This window comes from Alligator mississippiensis, chromosome 7 (genome assembly GCF_030867095.1).
Source record: "Alligator mississippiensis isolate rAllMis1 chromosome 7, rAllMis1, whole genome shotgun sequence".
NCBI lineage: Eukaryota > Metazoa > Chordata > Crocodylia > Alligatoridae > Alligator > Alligator mississippiensis.
In genome coordinates, this window is record NC_081830.1 from 61,607,057 (window position 1) to 61,623,293 (window position 16,237).

At 43.9% G+C, this 16,237-nt stretch overlaps 1 protein-coding gene across 1 annotated transcript in view; it reads left to right on the forward strand.

Moving 5' to 3' along the window:
• Positions 1–11,447, forward strand: part of RNF13 (ring finger protein 13) — a 154,619-nt gene extending 143,172 nt beyond the window's left edge. Inside the window, exons 10-11 of the mRNA XM_006259169.4 lie at positions 7,960–8,040; positions 9,953–11,447. Of these exons, the coding sequence (XP_006259231.1) occupies positions 7,960–8,040; positions 9,953–10,317 (446 nt within the window). The 3' untranslated portion in view covers positions 10,318–11,447. The remainder of the gene's footprint in view (positions 1–7,959; positions 8,041–9,952) is intronic.
• The last annotated feature ends 4,790 nt before the right edge of the window (positions 11,448–16,237 follow it).

Consider the following 16,237-nt stretch of genomic DNA (forward strand, 5'->3'; position numbering starts at 1 on the left):
TGTTTGAGCATTGTGCATCTTTATGACTATACACTTTTAGCATTCCATTTTCTTTCCAGCAACCATACTTGTCAAGCCGGGATCTTTAAGAACATTATATAACCATTTTCCAGGATTTCATGATAGCTGAAGGACATCCTTGTTAAAAAAAGGAAATTTTGTCCAGTATTTGAATACGTCTCTAACATGTAACCTGTACTGCCTGTTGACTTACAGCTGACATAACTGATCTTTGTGTTAAACTCTGAAATAATGTTGCCATTAGAGGGGATAAACAAATAAAGGATAATGGGACCTAGGAGGACTGAAGGCAGAGAAGGACTGTTATGGCAAATGAAAAAGCTATTTGTTAAAAAGAGAGATATATTTACTGAGAGGAAAGCTATGTTTTGAGAAAGAAGAGCCAGAGCGTGATGGACTTGGAAGTTTTAGTTTATGATGATCTTGATATTATAGTTTGTATGCTCCCTGTGTTCTCTCACATTATTTCAAGTCAACACTCTAGTCTAATTTGTATAAAAATCTGTCTGAAATCTGCGCTGTCCATTAGGGAATATATTTTTCTCATATCTATTTCTCTGACTGCTTATTCATGAAACAGTTGTGATGTACTTAACAGCTAGTGGTTGCAGCACCAACTTTGTCTTCATGTCTATGTGTTACATCCTCTTACCATTAAGGCAACAAGGAATGGCATGTGTTCAACGGGAGAAACATATTCCAGTTTTCCTGTGGTACCACTGAAAGTCTATTTGGGGCTTATCTGTCAGAAAGCAAATAGGATACTAAAGAATTTGGGTGAAATAATGGTGCTATGCTAACCTGAGAATAGGGCTGTGCAAAGCTTCAGTTGCTGATTTGATTCAGAGGAGATTCATCAGCTGAATCTCCAAATCCAAATCAAATTGGGAGACCAGTAAAAAGGTCCAAATCGATCCAAGGCCTCTGAATCGATTTGGAAAAGATTTGGCGATTTGGGCAGTCCCCGCTTGCCACTGCAGAGAGTTGGACCCGGACTCCGTGCCAGTAAGTAAGCAGGGGATGCTGAAGGAGGGGGGCAGGGACCATGGGGGGACCCCCACCAGCCCCCATCCCCTGCGTATTGCCCCAGCTCCCTGAGTGCCCCCTACCCCTTCCTGTTCTCCCAGGCCCATCAATGGCTGCCCTGCCTGGCCCCAGTGCCCTGGCACTTAAAAAAAATAAAAATAAAAAGCCCTGCACTCACCAGCTCCTGCCAGATTGGGGGCGATCCCCATTGCCCCCCACTGCCCCACGCTGTGTGCAGGCTCTGCCATGAACCCCCACCCCCCACCTGCTCTCCCAGCCCCACCAACGGCTGCCCCGACTGGCCCAAGCATTCCGGCATTTAAAAAAAAAAGACCTGCATGCACCAGCTCCTTCCAGGTGGGGAGGGAAGGGGGTGGCGATCCCTGCTGCCCCCCCACTGTGTGGAGGGCTCTGCCATGAGGCCCCAGAAGCCCCAACGGCCACAGCAGCAGCCAGTGACTGTGGGGCTTTTTTTTTTTTAAGTGCTGGGACACTGGAGCTGGTCAGGGCAGCCATACACAGGGCTGGGAGAGCGGGTGGGGCCTGTTCAATTTGGAGATTCGGCAGCAGCCAAATTGATTTTGGACAGTGATTTGAATCACTGAATCGAATCACTGGCCCTCCAAATCAGCTGAATCCGAAGCGAATACTAGCTGCTTCACACAGGTCTACCTGAGAACAGGCCAAAGAATCAAGACCCAAGTTTGAATATCTGCTGTCACTGCATAACAAGGAGAAAATCATAATTATCTTTGTTCCCTTTTCCAATTACATAGGAATAACCATATTATCTACTTCTGTATGCTTCTATGGGCATTCAGTGGTTTGTGTTGAGGCTGTGCTTTGAAAATATACATCACAAAATACTATTTAGTAGTAGCGTTCTTACTCGTCTTACAGGCTACCAAAAACTGGAATGAAAATGCAGTGTAATTCATTACATTTATATGGTTTATCCCTGATTCATCACTGATGCCATTGAAACACCCTGTGAACATATGCAGTAGGGCTGTGCAAAACAGCACCATTTCGTTTTGACTTCTGTTCCGTTGTTTTGAAGGGACAGTGTTTCATTTTGTTGTTTCATTTTGTCAAATCTGTTTTGCTGTTTCAACACGTTTTGACGTTTCACCCATAGGCTGTAATGGGGAATCATGAAAATGCCTATAACATTGTCATTTCTTGCCTGATTCGGATGGAAATTGCAGGGATGGTAGCCCCTTCTGAGGGCACGAAGCCTGCTAAGTTTCAAGGAGATAGGTGCAGAGGTTTCTGGAAAACTGCACCTCAAACTGTTAAAAGCAAAACTCATGTCACTTGCTGGCAGTGGCAGCAAGATCTGGGCAGATCTGGGCACCCACATCCCTGGGTGGTCTGTGGGGCTGTGCCAGACACCTCCCGAGGGTGCAGGCCCCTGGATCTGCACTCAGGATGACAGGAGGCTGCCACTGCTGCCTGAGACCGGCACTGGACGCAGCGTGCACCCAGCGCCAGGAAGACTGGTGCTGGCGCTGGTCCTAGTCAGCAGTGGCAGCTTCCTGTTATCCCATGTGCAGATATGGGGCCCCACACCCCCGGAAGGGCTGTGCTGGACTCCTCCTGGGGGTGCGGGCCCCTGGATCTGTGCTCAGGATGACAGGAGGCTGCTGCTGCCACCTGGGACTAATGTTGGGGGCAGCCTGTACCCAGTGCTGGGAAGGCTGGTGCTGCTGCTGACCCCAGGCAGCAGTGGCAGCCTTCTGTCATCCGCATGCAGATCTGGGGGCCCATACCCCCGGGAGAAGTTCAGCAGCGCTGGGAGGGCAGGTTGAGTTACATGGGGCTGGCAGAGCCACTTGGAGCTCAGCCCTGGCTCTTCCCATCTCCCGCCACCAGGCTGTACTCTGAGCGGCTCTGCCAGCCCCATGGAGCTCAGGCTGGCGGCGGGAGAGCCAGTGGTGGAACCGCTCGGAGCACAGCCCTGGTGAGCACAGCCTGGCATCAGGAGGTTGTGCAGACCCACGGAGCTAAGCCTGGTGGCAGGAGGCAGCGGAGCGCCAGTGGTGGAGCTTCTCAGAGCGCAGCCCTGGATCTGAGTACAGCTCTGGCCAGCGGCTCTCCCCTGCCTCCCACCACCAGGCTCAGCTCCCTGGGGCTCTGGAGCCTCCAGCCACTGGGCTGTGCTCACCAGAGCTGCGCTCCAAGTGGTTCCGCCAGCCCCATGGAGCTCAGCTCCATGGTGGGAGAGCCAGTGGTGGAGTCGCTTGGAGTGCAACCCTGGTGAGCACAACCCGGCAGTGGGAGGCTGTGCAGCCCCACGGAGCTGAGCCTGGTGGTGGGAGACAGGGGAGAGCCACTGGGCAGGGCTGCACACAAATCCAGGGCTACGTTCCAAGCAGTTCCGCCACTGGCTCTCCCCCTACCTCCTGCTGCCAGGCTGAGCTCCGTGGGGCTGGTGGAGCCATGTGGAGCACAGCCCTGGCTCTTCCCCGCTTCCCACCACTGGGAACATGGAGCAGGGTGTGGGGGGCTAGTGGCAGCTGCACACAGAGCCCCTCACCGGGTGGTAGGTGGTGGTGGGAGCCACCGCGTGAAATCCCCCCCCAACGTTCGACCGGAAATTTCGGTTAGTAGTGTGTTCTGGATAGTAGAATGACAGATAACAGGGATTTTACTGTATTTAGAAAGATATATTGCTTACATACCTTTCATTCTTCCTTGCAGGTAAAAATATTAGCAGATACTGCATAGATATCAAAAATCAATTTAGTTTCCTCTTCATGATGGCCAATAAAAATAATTGAGATGGAAAAGTGTTACCTTATTTTTCTAAAATGGTGAGGCTAATTCTGTGTTTTTTGTCAACTCTGAGAGTTCAAGATGCATTAGGAGAACAGGATTAGGCCTGATGAAAGGGAAAGGAGTATAGGATAGTAAGTTTCCTTCCCCCAGAGCACCCATATATGAGCCTAAATATTTGTGAGTGTCACTCTGTTTAGTTTTTTGAGTGTCAGGAAGCCCAAAAGGGCACAGCACATTCCTTGCCACAGTCATTATATTAAATGCACTCAGGAACTTTAGCTGTTTGAATACTTCTTTTAAAACACTGAAGGGGTGTAGATTTGTAATATCAAATTACAAGAAGTGCTTGAATTAAGAGTCTCTTTAAAACATGAGGCAGAGAGTCTGTGGTGTGGTGGTATTCTACTCCTAGCTCTGACGCTCATTCACTAGTGATCTTATTCAAGATCCCAGCCCAGGTTCTTCCCTTGTAAAATGGAAACAATACTGTTATTTTACACAGATATTTAGTGTTTCTAAAGCACTGTGTTCTGATGGGTTGCTCTGATAGGTGTTAATGAAGTATAATGTGTTTCCTTGACTTAACCTGTATTGAAAGAACTTTGGGGTAGGAAATGTCCCTTTGTTTTTAAAGATTAACATACAAAACCAGTTCAGCATGCTACACTTGATTTGAATAATAATCTGAACTACAAATCTGTCTCATAGTTTTGTTCCCTTACAGCAAGGTCAGTAACATTTCAACACGGGACAGACGGGGAAACCTGTAAAAGCTTCTTGATAAGAATAAGGTGAAATACTAGACCGATTAATTAAAACAGCCCTGTTGTTAATGAGGTGGTTCAGATCTTAGTTCATATTAGTTAACATCCTAAAAAGAGCATGTGCAGCAATTCTAAGTCATCAGGGCAAAGAAGAGAAGTAATTAGAGACTATCCTTTTTTTGGTAATGTGAAGTATAAGCCAAGCCTTGATTTGCAAGCCAAAACCATGTTCATTTCTGTATAAATATGTGGAGGCCATCAGGCTGCTACTGTACTTCCCTGGCTGCTTATATTTCTCAATCAGCTCTAAATTGTTTAAACGTGTTTAAGAATGATCATGCTGTTGTGTATTACAAGACTGTGCATATGCTGAAGATAAAGGTACAGATATGCTACATGTTCCAGTGCATGTGATTTCCCCCCCCCCCCCCCCCCCCGGCTGTATTTCTGACTTATTCGTAAGTTTCTTTTTTAGGCACAGAACCAGAAAACATATTATCACCAACAATCTGCAAGTTAATCTTACAACTTTTTGCTTGCACCTGGGCCCCAGCCCATGGCTTTGGTTTGTTATCTGACTGATGTTAGTCACTCTATGTTTAACCCAGCTAATACATTAAGCCTCTGAAATAGTAATATGAATTGTTATAAAGAAAAAAGTTAAGCTTTCTAAATTGGTCTGTGCTAAATGCTTGTGCGCCAAATTGACTGTAATGTGCATATGTTAGAAGACTAACCAACTGAGATTTTAGCAGCCTGCTTTCAGGAGACCTGCATGGCGTAAGGGCCATCCCATGGCTGGTGTACCTGACCTACATTCCCAGCACTGTGGGTTTGAAACCTTGCCTGGCAGAAATCTGCAAATGAAGTTTTGGCATTTTGCTAAAATGCAATCCTGCTCTGGGATTTTTAATATGGGGAAATGTAATACAAGTCCAGTCAGTACTGTGGAAAGCATTCAAGCTATTTTCAAGAAGAAAATAAATGATGCATAGGAAGGTTTTCTTGGAGGGGAAAGGGATTAGGAGCATATACCAAGAAAAGGAGCAGGGATTGCTGGGTAAGGTGGTGTGTTTATGAGAGGGGATAAACAGGGATGGATGGTGAGAAAAGGTTGTGAGCAGTTGGGAGTGCCATGTCAGGAAGATGAGATGGGGGCTGGCAGAGTGGGTTGGGACATGGAATAAAATGGCAGGGGAATCAAGGGCCTGGCAGCCCAATATTATCCCAACCTTGTGTGTACCTTGGTCCAGGGGTGGACTTATGCATCCTGAAGGAAGGCCTGTGCCCTCTTTTGGCCACCCATATATGGTGAGATCTGGGCATTCTGCCTCCTGAGGGCTTTGAGTCTGTATCCCTGTCCTTAGTTGAGTGTTGAGAGAGAGGATTTTCCTGCCCCTGGGAATCTGTGAGCCCTCTCTCTGCTTCCTTTCCTGCAAAATAGGATTTGGGGACCATTCTTTCTGCACTATCATGCCTAAAGGTCATACAGATTTAAACTATTCCTGCTTGGGATGGAGAGGCTGGCCAGAATGGTGGATGAGTGGGGTCCAACTTGCTAGATAGCTTGGTTTAAGCAACTGAAGAAGTGTATGAAACTAGTCCAGTGGTTCCTAAACTGACAGATTGCATACAACCAATTCAAAACGATAGAGCCTTAAGTACCATCAGCAATTTTTTTGTACGCAGAAGCCCCTCCCACTGCCCAGGCTCTTCCTGGGGCCGCCTGGGCCTTTCCAGGAGTGTTGGGGGACTCCCACTGTTGCGCGCACCCGGGAGGCAGAGGTAGATTAAGGTGTATTGGGGTCCTGGGCAAACACAATTGCAGGCCCCCTTCCCCAGTGGGAGCTGGGCTGCAGGGGTGGGGTGGGGAGAGGGACCCCTTCCCCTCCTGCTGCTGGCAGAGGGAGGCTGGGTAGATCCCACTGGGCTGGGGTTGGAGGGGCACATGCCCACCTCTTTTCCCTGCTCCCACTTCCCCTGCTACAACTGAACATAAACACAGGCAGACCCGCAGATGGATATGCACTCTACTTAGTCGCTCTCTGCACATGGACACACAGGGGTGACTACTGGGGTGGGAGGGCTAAGATGAATTTTGGATTGGCCACAGCCCCCAAGGCCCCCCACCACCACTGCTGCCACCCACCTGCCCACAGAGGCGCAGTGCTCGTGGCCTGGCCTGGCTGTGGCACAATGCAGTGTGGTACTCCCAGCCAGGCCTGCCCCCCTGCCATTAGTGGAGGGGCTCTGCTCCTGGTTTGCAGGGAAGCAAATGCAAAAGCTGTAGTTTTAAACTTGGCACCATTTTTGACGTCCTGTTGTCCTTCATCTTTAAAAAAGGAAACTAAAGGATGACCCTTGTAAACTAAAATAGGGTATCAGGTATCAACTTCCAGATCTATGATCCACTGTCTGGTATTATTGTTAAATATACAGATTCCATCTGCCTCGTCTGAGCAAATGCTGTAGCTTCTGCTAAAGACTGTAGCTTTTGCTAAAGTGCTGTGCTGTTTGCAGGATACCATATTCCAAGATGAACATCTTGTTAAGTGTTGTTTTGAAGCATCTGTATCTAACTCAGTCTGTTCAGCTTGAGCTATGTTTCTCTGACAGGGTCATGCCCAATGAGGGACACATTCACTGTTGATAGAAGATGGTTTAGGAATAGATCTGACCTTGATCCCACCCCATTGCTGCCCATAGGTTTGGTTCAGTATCTCTGATCTCTTCCAGGAGTTTGTGGGTTTCATGTATAAACAGTTTAAGCCTCTTAAGCCTCCACCTATTTGGTTTTTCAATGAACATTTGATGGATCAGGCAATTATAGTCATCGCTTGCCTGTATTGCTAGTAACAATGTTAGGGTCTGTTGTCTTATATCATTTAGTCTAATGCCCGAGAGTACAGGGCATCTGTGTGTGTAAGTTGTGCAGCCTGTGGTGAATCTTAGCACACCATCAAGTACAGTTTCAAGCCTTTTAGTGTGACAACTTCTGGACTGTACAGGAGCACAATATTCTGCTGGGGGTCGGTATGCTCGTGGAAAAGGATGTAGTTGCTTACTCTGATATTTAGCATGGTCTGACAGTTGTCCAGGTGGAAGAGTGATGATACCGTGATGTTCAACTTTAAGTCCCATTTGTAGAGATGGAACTCACTGTTGACTATGCTTGTACGTCTTTATCAACTTTAAAATTTAGTTACCATACTCCTTTGACAGTCAATGCATTCTAAGGCTAGGAAAAGGTAATAATACCCAAAAACTTTAAAAGAAAATAATTAGAACATTTCAAATATATTCAGATAACTAATAGTTCTGCTGCATATCTTATAGTTTAACATTGATTCACAATTTTCTGCTGCAGGAGACGAGTATGATGTATGTGCCATTTGTTTGGATGAATATGAAGATGGTGACAAGCTCAGGATCCTTCCCTGCTCCCATGGTATGCAACTGCTTATTAATTGGTATTAGTCTGATATTTTTAAGTCTTATATTTAATTACAAGAACTGTTTATCAAAAATAGCTGCATCAGCCACACAGAAGTTGTTTTAAAAATTATGGATAAAAGACAGCCTCTCTGACATTTCTGATGCATACACAAACTGAGATAGAAGTCAAACTGCCTGTTTTTAAATATCAAAAATTAAAGAATAATCATAAAAAGCAAATAAGTAAGTCTGGCTACTTGATCACCTTCCTCAGGGAAATACCTGAGAGAAAACATGGGCTTGGCCAAGTGTCCTGAAGGTCAGGCTGCTATCTTGTCAGGTCAGAGAGAAAAATCTGCTGTTCCTACATATTTAAAGTTTAAGGACTGCCACACAAATTAGTGTAATAGGTTCCCTGTGACTTAACCAGTACCAGCTGTATGTGCCAAGTAACCTTTGTCACATGTAGCCTCACTGCACTAAAATCCAGTAGTTGTAAAGCCATCAGTCCAAAAAAGAGGTTTGTACAACACTTTTAAGTTTCCACACATGTACAAGGAAAAAACAAAACAAAAAACACACCCCATGCCTGCGATATCCTTTTCTAGAAATCTAGGAGCACCTGACAAACACCCTTAGCCAGTGGTTCTCCACCTTTTTAGACTCAAGGCATCCCTCGAAAAACATCAGCTCTTAGCTTTCAACCACGACACTGGTTGAATCTGTGCTCTAAACAGTAAGACAGAAACTTTCATTTATACCTTGCTTTAATTCATAAACCCTTTTCTTGGCCCACCTTAAATTTTTATCTTGTCTGTATTGAGCATCAACCAGCTTGTTTCCATCTAAGTCCCATTTTCACTAGACATCACAAATGCCAATGCCATCCTCCTGGGTCAGATAACAGAGAGACAGGGATGACAGTGCAGTCCAGACCATCTTCTTTTCTTATATAATAAACTCATATAAACAGAACAAGTAACTAAAGACTATTTTAGAATGCCATGCAGAAGAAACTTTGGGGTAGAAGGACAAATAACTGGTATACCTCAAAAAAGAGAGAGAGAGCATGAGAGAGAGAAAGAATAGGACCATAGCATCTACCCCAGTGAGCGATGATAAAGCTAACCAAACCTCATGGTTAATATTACTAATGTTACTGACAGATATAAACAGGCACCTGTTTTCAGTAAGTGGTATCCTGGTGAAAGCTATATTTACACTGGGAAAATGTACCATGTTTAAAAACATGTTAAATAGCACATTTTTACTAGCATGTTAAACATGACTATACCTAATAGACAGGGACAAGTCATTTTTTTTAAACGTGTAGGTTTTAGTTAACCCTAGAACTCCTGAACTGTCCTTGTCCATACGAGATTGTTTTGAATATCATATTAACTTTAACAGTTAGACATGTTTTTTCTCCCTTGAGTTTAGACTAGGCCACTGAGATCAGTGTAATTACTACCATGCCTGATCTAGCTCTAATGCCAAAACAGGGACAAAGATCTGGACTCCAGGTAACACGAGATAGTCTTGCCACAACTTTCTCAGGAAAGAAAGGATAAAAATAAATTAATGGGTGGGAGGTGCCAGCAATGTGGATGAGTTCATAGTTACAATGTAGTAATCACTTATGAGTAAAGCTACAAAACACATTCCTCTATTAATTGGATGCAATTATTGAGTATACTTTTATATTGCAGTAAGTGTTTACAGGCTCCAGGTAGGATCGTCATACTGGCTGCTATACACAGCCTGTGTACAGCAGCCAAACTTGCAATAACCAGCACTCTCTAAACTTGTCATTTAGAATTAATGTTTTTTAACATAAGGCTGAGAACAAAATTGATTTAGCAGGGTTAACCTCAAGATCATCATTTTCTAAGTAAACATGACACTCTTATTTTGTTTTCTAACAGCTTATCACTGCAAGTGTGTGGACCCGTGGCTGACTAAAACCAAAAAAACTTGTCCTGTATGTAAGCAGAAAGTGGTCCCTTCTCAAGGGGATTCAGACTCCGAAACAGATAGTAGTCAAGAAGAAAATGAGGTGTCAGAAAATACCCCTTTACTTAGACCTCTAGCATCAGTTAGTACTCAGTCATTTGGGGCTCTGTCAGAATCTCACTCCCATCAAAATATGACTGAGTCTTCAGAATATGAGGAAGATGATAATGAGGAGATTGATAGTAGTGATGCAGAAAATGGAATAACTGAAGAGAGCATAGTGGTTCAACTACAACCCAGTGATGAAAGGGAGTACAGAGTGGCAAATACTGTTTGAATAGCTTCAGGACTGCTAGCGACCAATTGCATATGAACTAAATTGTTCGTAAAGCTATACTTTACATACATTTATGTAGGGAATATGTTTTCTTTTGTAACCCCTTTGGTTACTTTAATAGACAGTAACTGTTCACATAGTGGGTCTCTGGTTTAATCATATTAATTACAGATGGATTTCTCTTTGGTTCCGGTACTCATTCACATATTTGTCTTTTCAAAATGAACAGTTTAACAGGACTTCACAGTCCTACTGAATAATGTTTGTAGTTTCCACAAATAGAGATGTTACAAGAAAATTTTACTTTAAATGTCAGTATCTTGTTGAAATGGGATTTAGCCACAAAAAAATAGAATATTTTCCTGGCTACTTCTTGTAGGTAAGATTGGATTATAGGGATAGCAATATTTATTATGTGTATGGCATTACTCTCCGGCCCAACCAAAAAAAGTACATGGTGCCTGTTTCTGCAGGGATTTCCCAAACTTGCTACTACTGAAATCAGGGGGTAGAAGTCCCTTTAGCAGCCAAGTTGCAAAGAAAGCAGAGAAATTGAAGATTTGGGCTCTACAGCAGTGATTTGTTTGCCTTTCTAAATAATCCTATTGAGCTTGCAAAAGCAGTTTAACATTGTGAAAAAAAAACAACTTTGAAATCTGTTACATTGAAAGTAATTCACAGGAAAAATATTCAGAATGTATTAATAGGCTTTGTTTGCTAATAGCAGCTAAACTAATTTCCTGTGACAATAATGTAGGAACGGGGGTGACCAAAATGGAACAGCAAGCCAAGTTACATATAGACATACTGAATTATATTAAGTGTTCTGTTGATCCTCAAATCATATACCTCTAACTAAGGAGCATTTTGTGCTGCATTAACCTGCTAAACTTTGTACATAGAGAAATGGTTCTTTTCGAGTTTTTGATTTGAAAACAAGTGCTTATAAATATTAAAGAGAACTCTGTACTTACCAGTGTATCATGAAAAGCTAAAATTATATATAATGCCATTGTAACTATGTAGAAAATAACCTCACACATGTATAATCAAAATGCAGAGAATTTTTTTATATGGCCTTGTATAAGGGGAGTTTGAAAGAATGTTAATAAACATGTTTTCCACTTTAAGTATTAGCAGGAATTTATTAAAGCTTCTAAATGACAACAATGAAGGAAATAATTATCTGCTACTACTGCAGAGGACTAGACTCAGTGGCTCCTGCCAGTTTTATCTTAAGTATTTATAAGAACATGGAAACGCAAACATGGTTTCCTTAGGAACATTTGTTTACCCACATTGTACCAAAGACATCAGGGCATTCAACAAACTATATACTCAGCAAGATTATGTGCACACAAAGATCAACTTTTGCATCCCTTTATCCTTTAAACTTGTGAGCTTAAAAGCTATAACTTAGCTTTTGTGCTTATAAATTTAATTTCTAGGCAAAAAAATACCTCTATTTGTTAATAACTCTACCTTCTCCTTGCTAGGCCTATCAGTGTCTATCAATGCATTTTAGAGTGGACTTTGAGGATGTTCTCCACAAGCTAGGGCAAATGGACTGCCCACTTTCCCTATCATACCTTGGTGTAATAGAAACTAGCCACATCGCACTGCTTATTTCTTGAACACAACAGGTATCCCAGGTTTCCTCACCATACAAGGCCCTTCTAGGAGCTGATCTTAGATTCATAAATATTAGAGGCTGGAAAGGACCTCGCAAGATTTGAGTCCAGCCCTCCTGCCATAGGCAGGAAGTCTGCTAGGGTCAAATGACCCCACAAGATAAGCATCCAAATGCCATTTGAATGAGTCCAGAGTAGATGCTTGCACCACCTCTGGGGGTAGTCTGTTACAGAGGCTTTGGACCATAAATAAGTTTTTCTGTGTGTCCAGTCTAAATTGGCCTTCCAAAAGTTTGTAGCAGTTAGACCTTGTTAGCCCTTGGGAAGCAACTGTTCTCTCAGATCCTGGTGCACATATAGGCTGCCACCAAGTCCTCCCTGAGCCTTTTCTCCAGGCTGAAGAGTCCCATTTCCCTCAGCCTCTTCTCATAAGGCTTGCTCTCTTGGCTTTTGATCACGCAGGGCAACTCTCCTCCGGACTCTCTTGCGCTTATCCATGATGTCCCTCCTGAAGTGGGGAGCCCAAAACTGGGCACAATACTCCAGTTGCAGCCTCACTATGGCTGAGCAGAGTGGGAAGATGACATCCCTGGTTTTGCTTAAGATGCATCAGTGGATGCATGCCAGGGTTTGGTTTGGTTTGATTTGCCAGCTATGGCATTTCATTGGTGGCTCATGTTTATCTTGTGGTCAGTCAAGACCCCCAAGTCTCATTCAGTTGTGGTGCTAGCAAGCGTAGCACTGCTGAGCCTGTAACTATGTTGCTGGTTTTTCCTCCCAAGGTGGAGCACCCTGCACTTCTCTGCATTAAATGCCATCAGGTTTTGGTCCACCCACCTTAGAGGCTGACCAGTACAGGCTTGCATCCCCAACCTGTTCTCCAGCATGACCGCCTTCCCCCATAGTTTAGTGTCATCTGCAAACTTTGCCAGTCTGCATCTGACGCCCAAATCCAGCTCATTAATGGAAATGTTGAAGAGTACCTGGCTCAAGTACTGAGCCCTGAGGGACACCACTAGTCACCTCCCACCATGTTGATTTGTTCCCATCAACCAGTACTCATTGGGTCCAATCCTGGAGCCAGTTCCCCAGCCATCGGACCTTGAGATGGTTGAGGCTGCAGTTTTCCAGCTTAGCCATAAGGACATCATGGGAGACCCAAGTCAAAGGCCTTCTTGAAATCCAGATGCGACATCAACCTAGTCTTCCTTGTCCAGGCAATGTGTCTCCCTCTGGTCATAGGAGACGAGGTTGGCCAGACAAGACCTTCCAACAACAAAACCATGTTGGCTGGTACTCACAGTTGCCGTCCATTAGCCTGTTGCTGATGGAACCCTTGATAGTTTTCTCCAGGATCTTTCTAGGGATGGATGTCAGACTGATTGGTCTGTAATGCCCTGGGCCTTCCTTCCTTCCTTGAAGATTGGGACCATGTTGGCTCTTTTCCAGTCCTCCGGTACCTCTCCTTAGCACCATGAGTTCTCAAATAGCTTCACCATAGGACACGTTATGTCTATAAGCTCCTTCAGGTGCATACCATCTGGGCCCACAGACTTGTGGATGTTGAGTCTCTCAAGGCGTTCCTTCACTTGCTCTGTGTCAATTATGGATGCATCTCCTGCCCCTTGGATGCTTTGCATCCTATCTGACAGGGTGACCCTTTTGGGCAGGTGGGAGACCGATGCAAAGTAATTGTTTAGGAGATTAGCCTTTTCCTGAGTGTCGAACGTCAGCTGCCCCATTTGATTTAGCAGCAGGTCCAATGTTACCTTTTTCTTCCAACTTCCCATATATGTGAAGAAGGATTTTTGTTGTCCTCGATTCCTGGGGCTAGCCTGAGTTTGGTGTCTGCCTTGCCTTTTCTGGTTTGCGCTCTACAGGTGCAAGCTAGTGCTGTGTAGTTCTTGGTGATGACTCCCTTTTTCCATCTGGCATAGGCTTCTCGTTTTAGCTTTAGGAGGTCCAAAAGTTCCCTATTGAACCAAGGGGGCACCCCAGCCCGCTAACTGCATTTCCTTTGGGACTGAATGGACTTTCCTTGTGCTTAGAGGATTGTGTTCTTAAGGAACAGCCATTCCTCATGTGCTCCCCTTTTTAAGGGGCCATGGTCTGTGGCCTACTTGTTTCTACTTATGGGCAGCACAAAGGAGGTATGGTGAACTGGGAGACAGAAGGGGGAATTATAGGACTGCTCCTCATGGACTTCCTGGGCCTGAGGCCTGCAGTTAATAAATCAGTTCCATAGTGTGAGAAAGGGAGGAAGACTTAGGTTCATGCATCTTAGCATACAGTAGCGTAGATATACTATACAGCTGTTAAGATAAGTACTTCTGCCCTGCCAATATTTAGTTATCTAGATATGAGGAGAGGAAGGTAGCAGCATAATGGAAGGAACAAAGGGGACCAGAAGATAAGGAAAAATGGAGATAAGTAGGACCTTAAAGACAAGCTTTAGTTTGATGCAGCAGAACAGGGAGCAGATGAAAGGGATTTAGGCAGAGAGTAGGTGATGTACACAGCAATAGCATGTGTAGCAGACACAAGATAAGATAATGCCAAGGTAGGGGGAAGAGAGCAAAGAGAACAACAAATGAACAATGTTAGGAGAGATTAGAGGCAAGTCTAACACAATAAAATCAGGAATTTCAGCTTCAGCTATATGTAAGTAATGTGGTAGTGTTAAAGTGGGATAATATACAAAAGACTGTTCCTTACCACTTCAAACTGCTGCTCCTTAGAACAACTAATAATAGCTTCTCCTCCCCTGTGATCTAGAATAACTTATCCCTGAACACTATAAAAGTTGTTTCTAGAAACAGGTGCGGCCAAGACGCATATAGTGACTAAAATAAAATTCAAATTAGCATTCTTGGGAGAAGTACAAAAACAATTACAAACAATATTCAACTTTAAAGTCCACAAATAAATGGTCACAAACCCTTAGATCTAGCAAAAGGAGAAGGATAATTAATGATCATAAGGACATTTCAGAGAAGCTTCTTCACATCAGTCTTCATCATGGGTTTTAAAGAAGATGCTTCTCTTGGATGTGCGTTTTTCTGCTAGTTAATGAAGAACAGGTAGCATATTTAGAAACAAAACAAAGTAGTTATACAATGCACAAGTTAACTTGTGAAACACTTTATTGTAAGAGCTTGGCATGATCACCTGGGGAGTGGTGGAGAGGGGAAGCGAAACCACATCTACTTGGATGTCAGAATTACCTTAAAGATAAATACCTAAAAGCTACCACAAGAGAATCCCTCATATCTCAGGTTATATGAGCTAACCTCTACTTGATGGTAAAAGCTGTTCCTGCAAGCAAGTTATTCCTTACCTGTGTATTGCAAGGCCTGTTCATCTTCTAGTGCTGGAGATTGCTAGACAAGTTACCATGGGATTCAACGCAGATTTATCTTGCATTGGTATTGCAAGTATAGTGGAAATAAAACTTGGAATAAAAACAAACACAACTGGTTTGGAGTTGTCAAAGGAAACAGAATTAGAAGGATTCACTAAAGTAACAAAAAGTGTTAGTTGAGAAGGCAAGGTTTTACAGCCAAATTAGGTAAAACAGTGAAGTTGTCCGAGGCAAGGTACTGAGAGTGATCTCCAATACTGAAAAGCATGTTCCTCTCCAGCACATGCTATTTGTGTCAGGGGAGTGTTGGAAGAGTTACTCCTTGGGTTGGTGAGAGCTTTTGTATACAAGTATCATACTGCATTTGGAAATGAAGGGGAGAAGGTAGATCACTTCAGACAGAAAAGTAAGATTTCTCCCAGGTAGGGAGACAAGCATGGCTGAAGGCTTGCGCTTTTGGCACTTGCTATTGCTTCTCTACAGCCGTTTAAAGAATTCACAGTGCGTTTAGTCATATGGCTAGTGCTTTTGAGTACTGGTGGTCATTTAGTAGCATCTGACAACTTCAAAGCTGGATAGGCTATTTTCCCAACCATCACTCTTAGAAGTGGTTTGGAGCTGTGTGGACAGGATTACCACTATACTAGTATTAACATATCATGGAGGCAGCTTAAGTAGAGAACATTTACCTTCAGTGACAACCTGAACAGGAAAGGAGAAACTACTAGCTCAAGTCTATGAGAAGGAGTCTTTCCCCTCTTAGACAGAATCCCCTTCTACCATAGAATTTTTAAAAGCCCACAAAAGCTTGAAACTGGTCTTCACATTATGGCTTAAATGTTAGTCCTCTAACCCAACTCTACAGCAAGAGGACTAGAAGATTAGATTAGTACTTCAACACTGTTCCATGAAAGAACGTTCCTGAAGA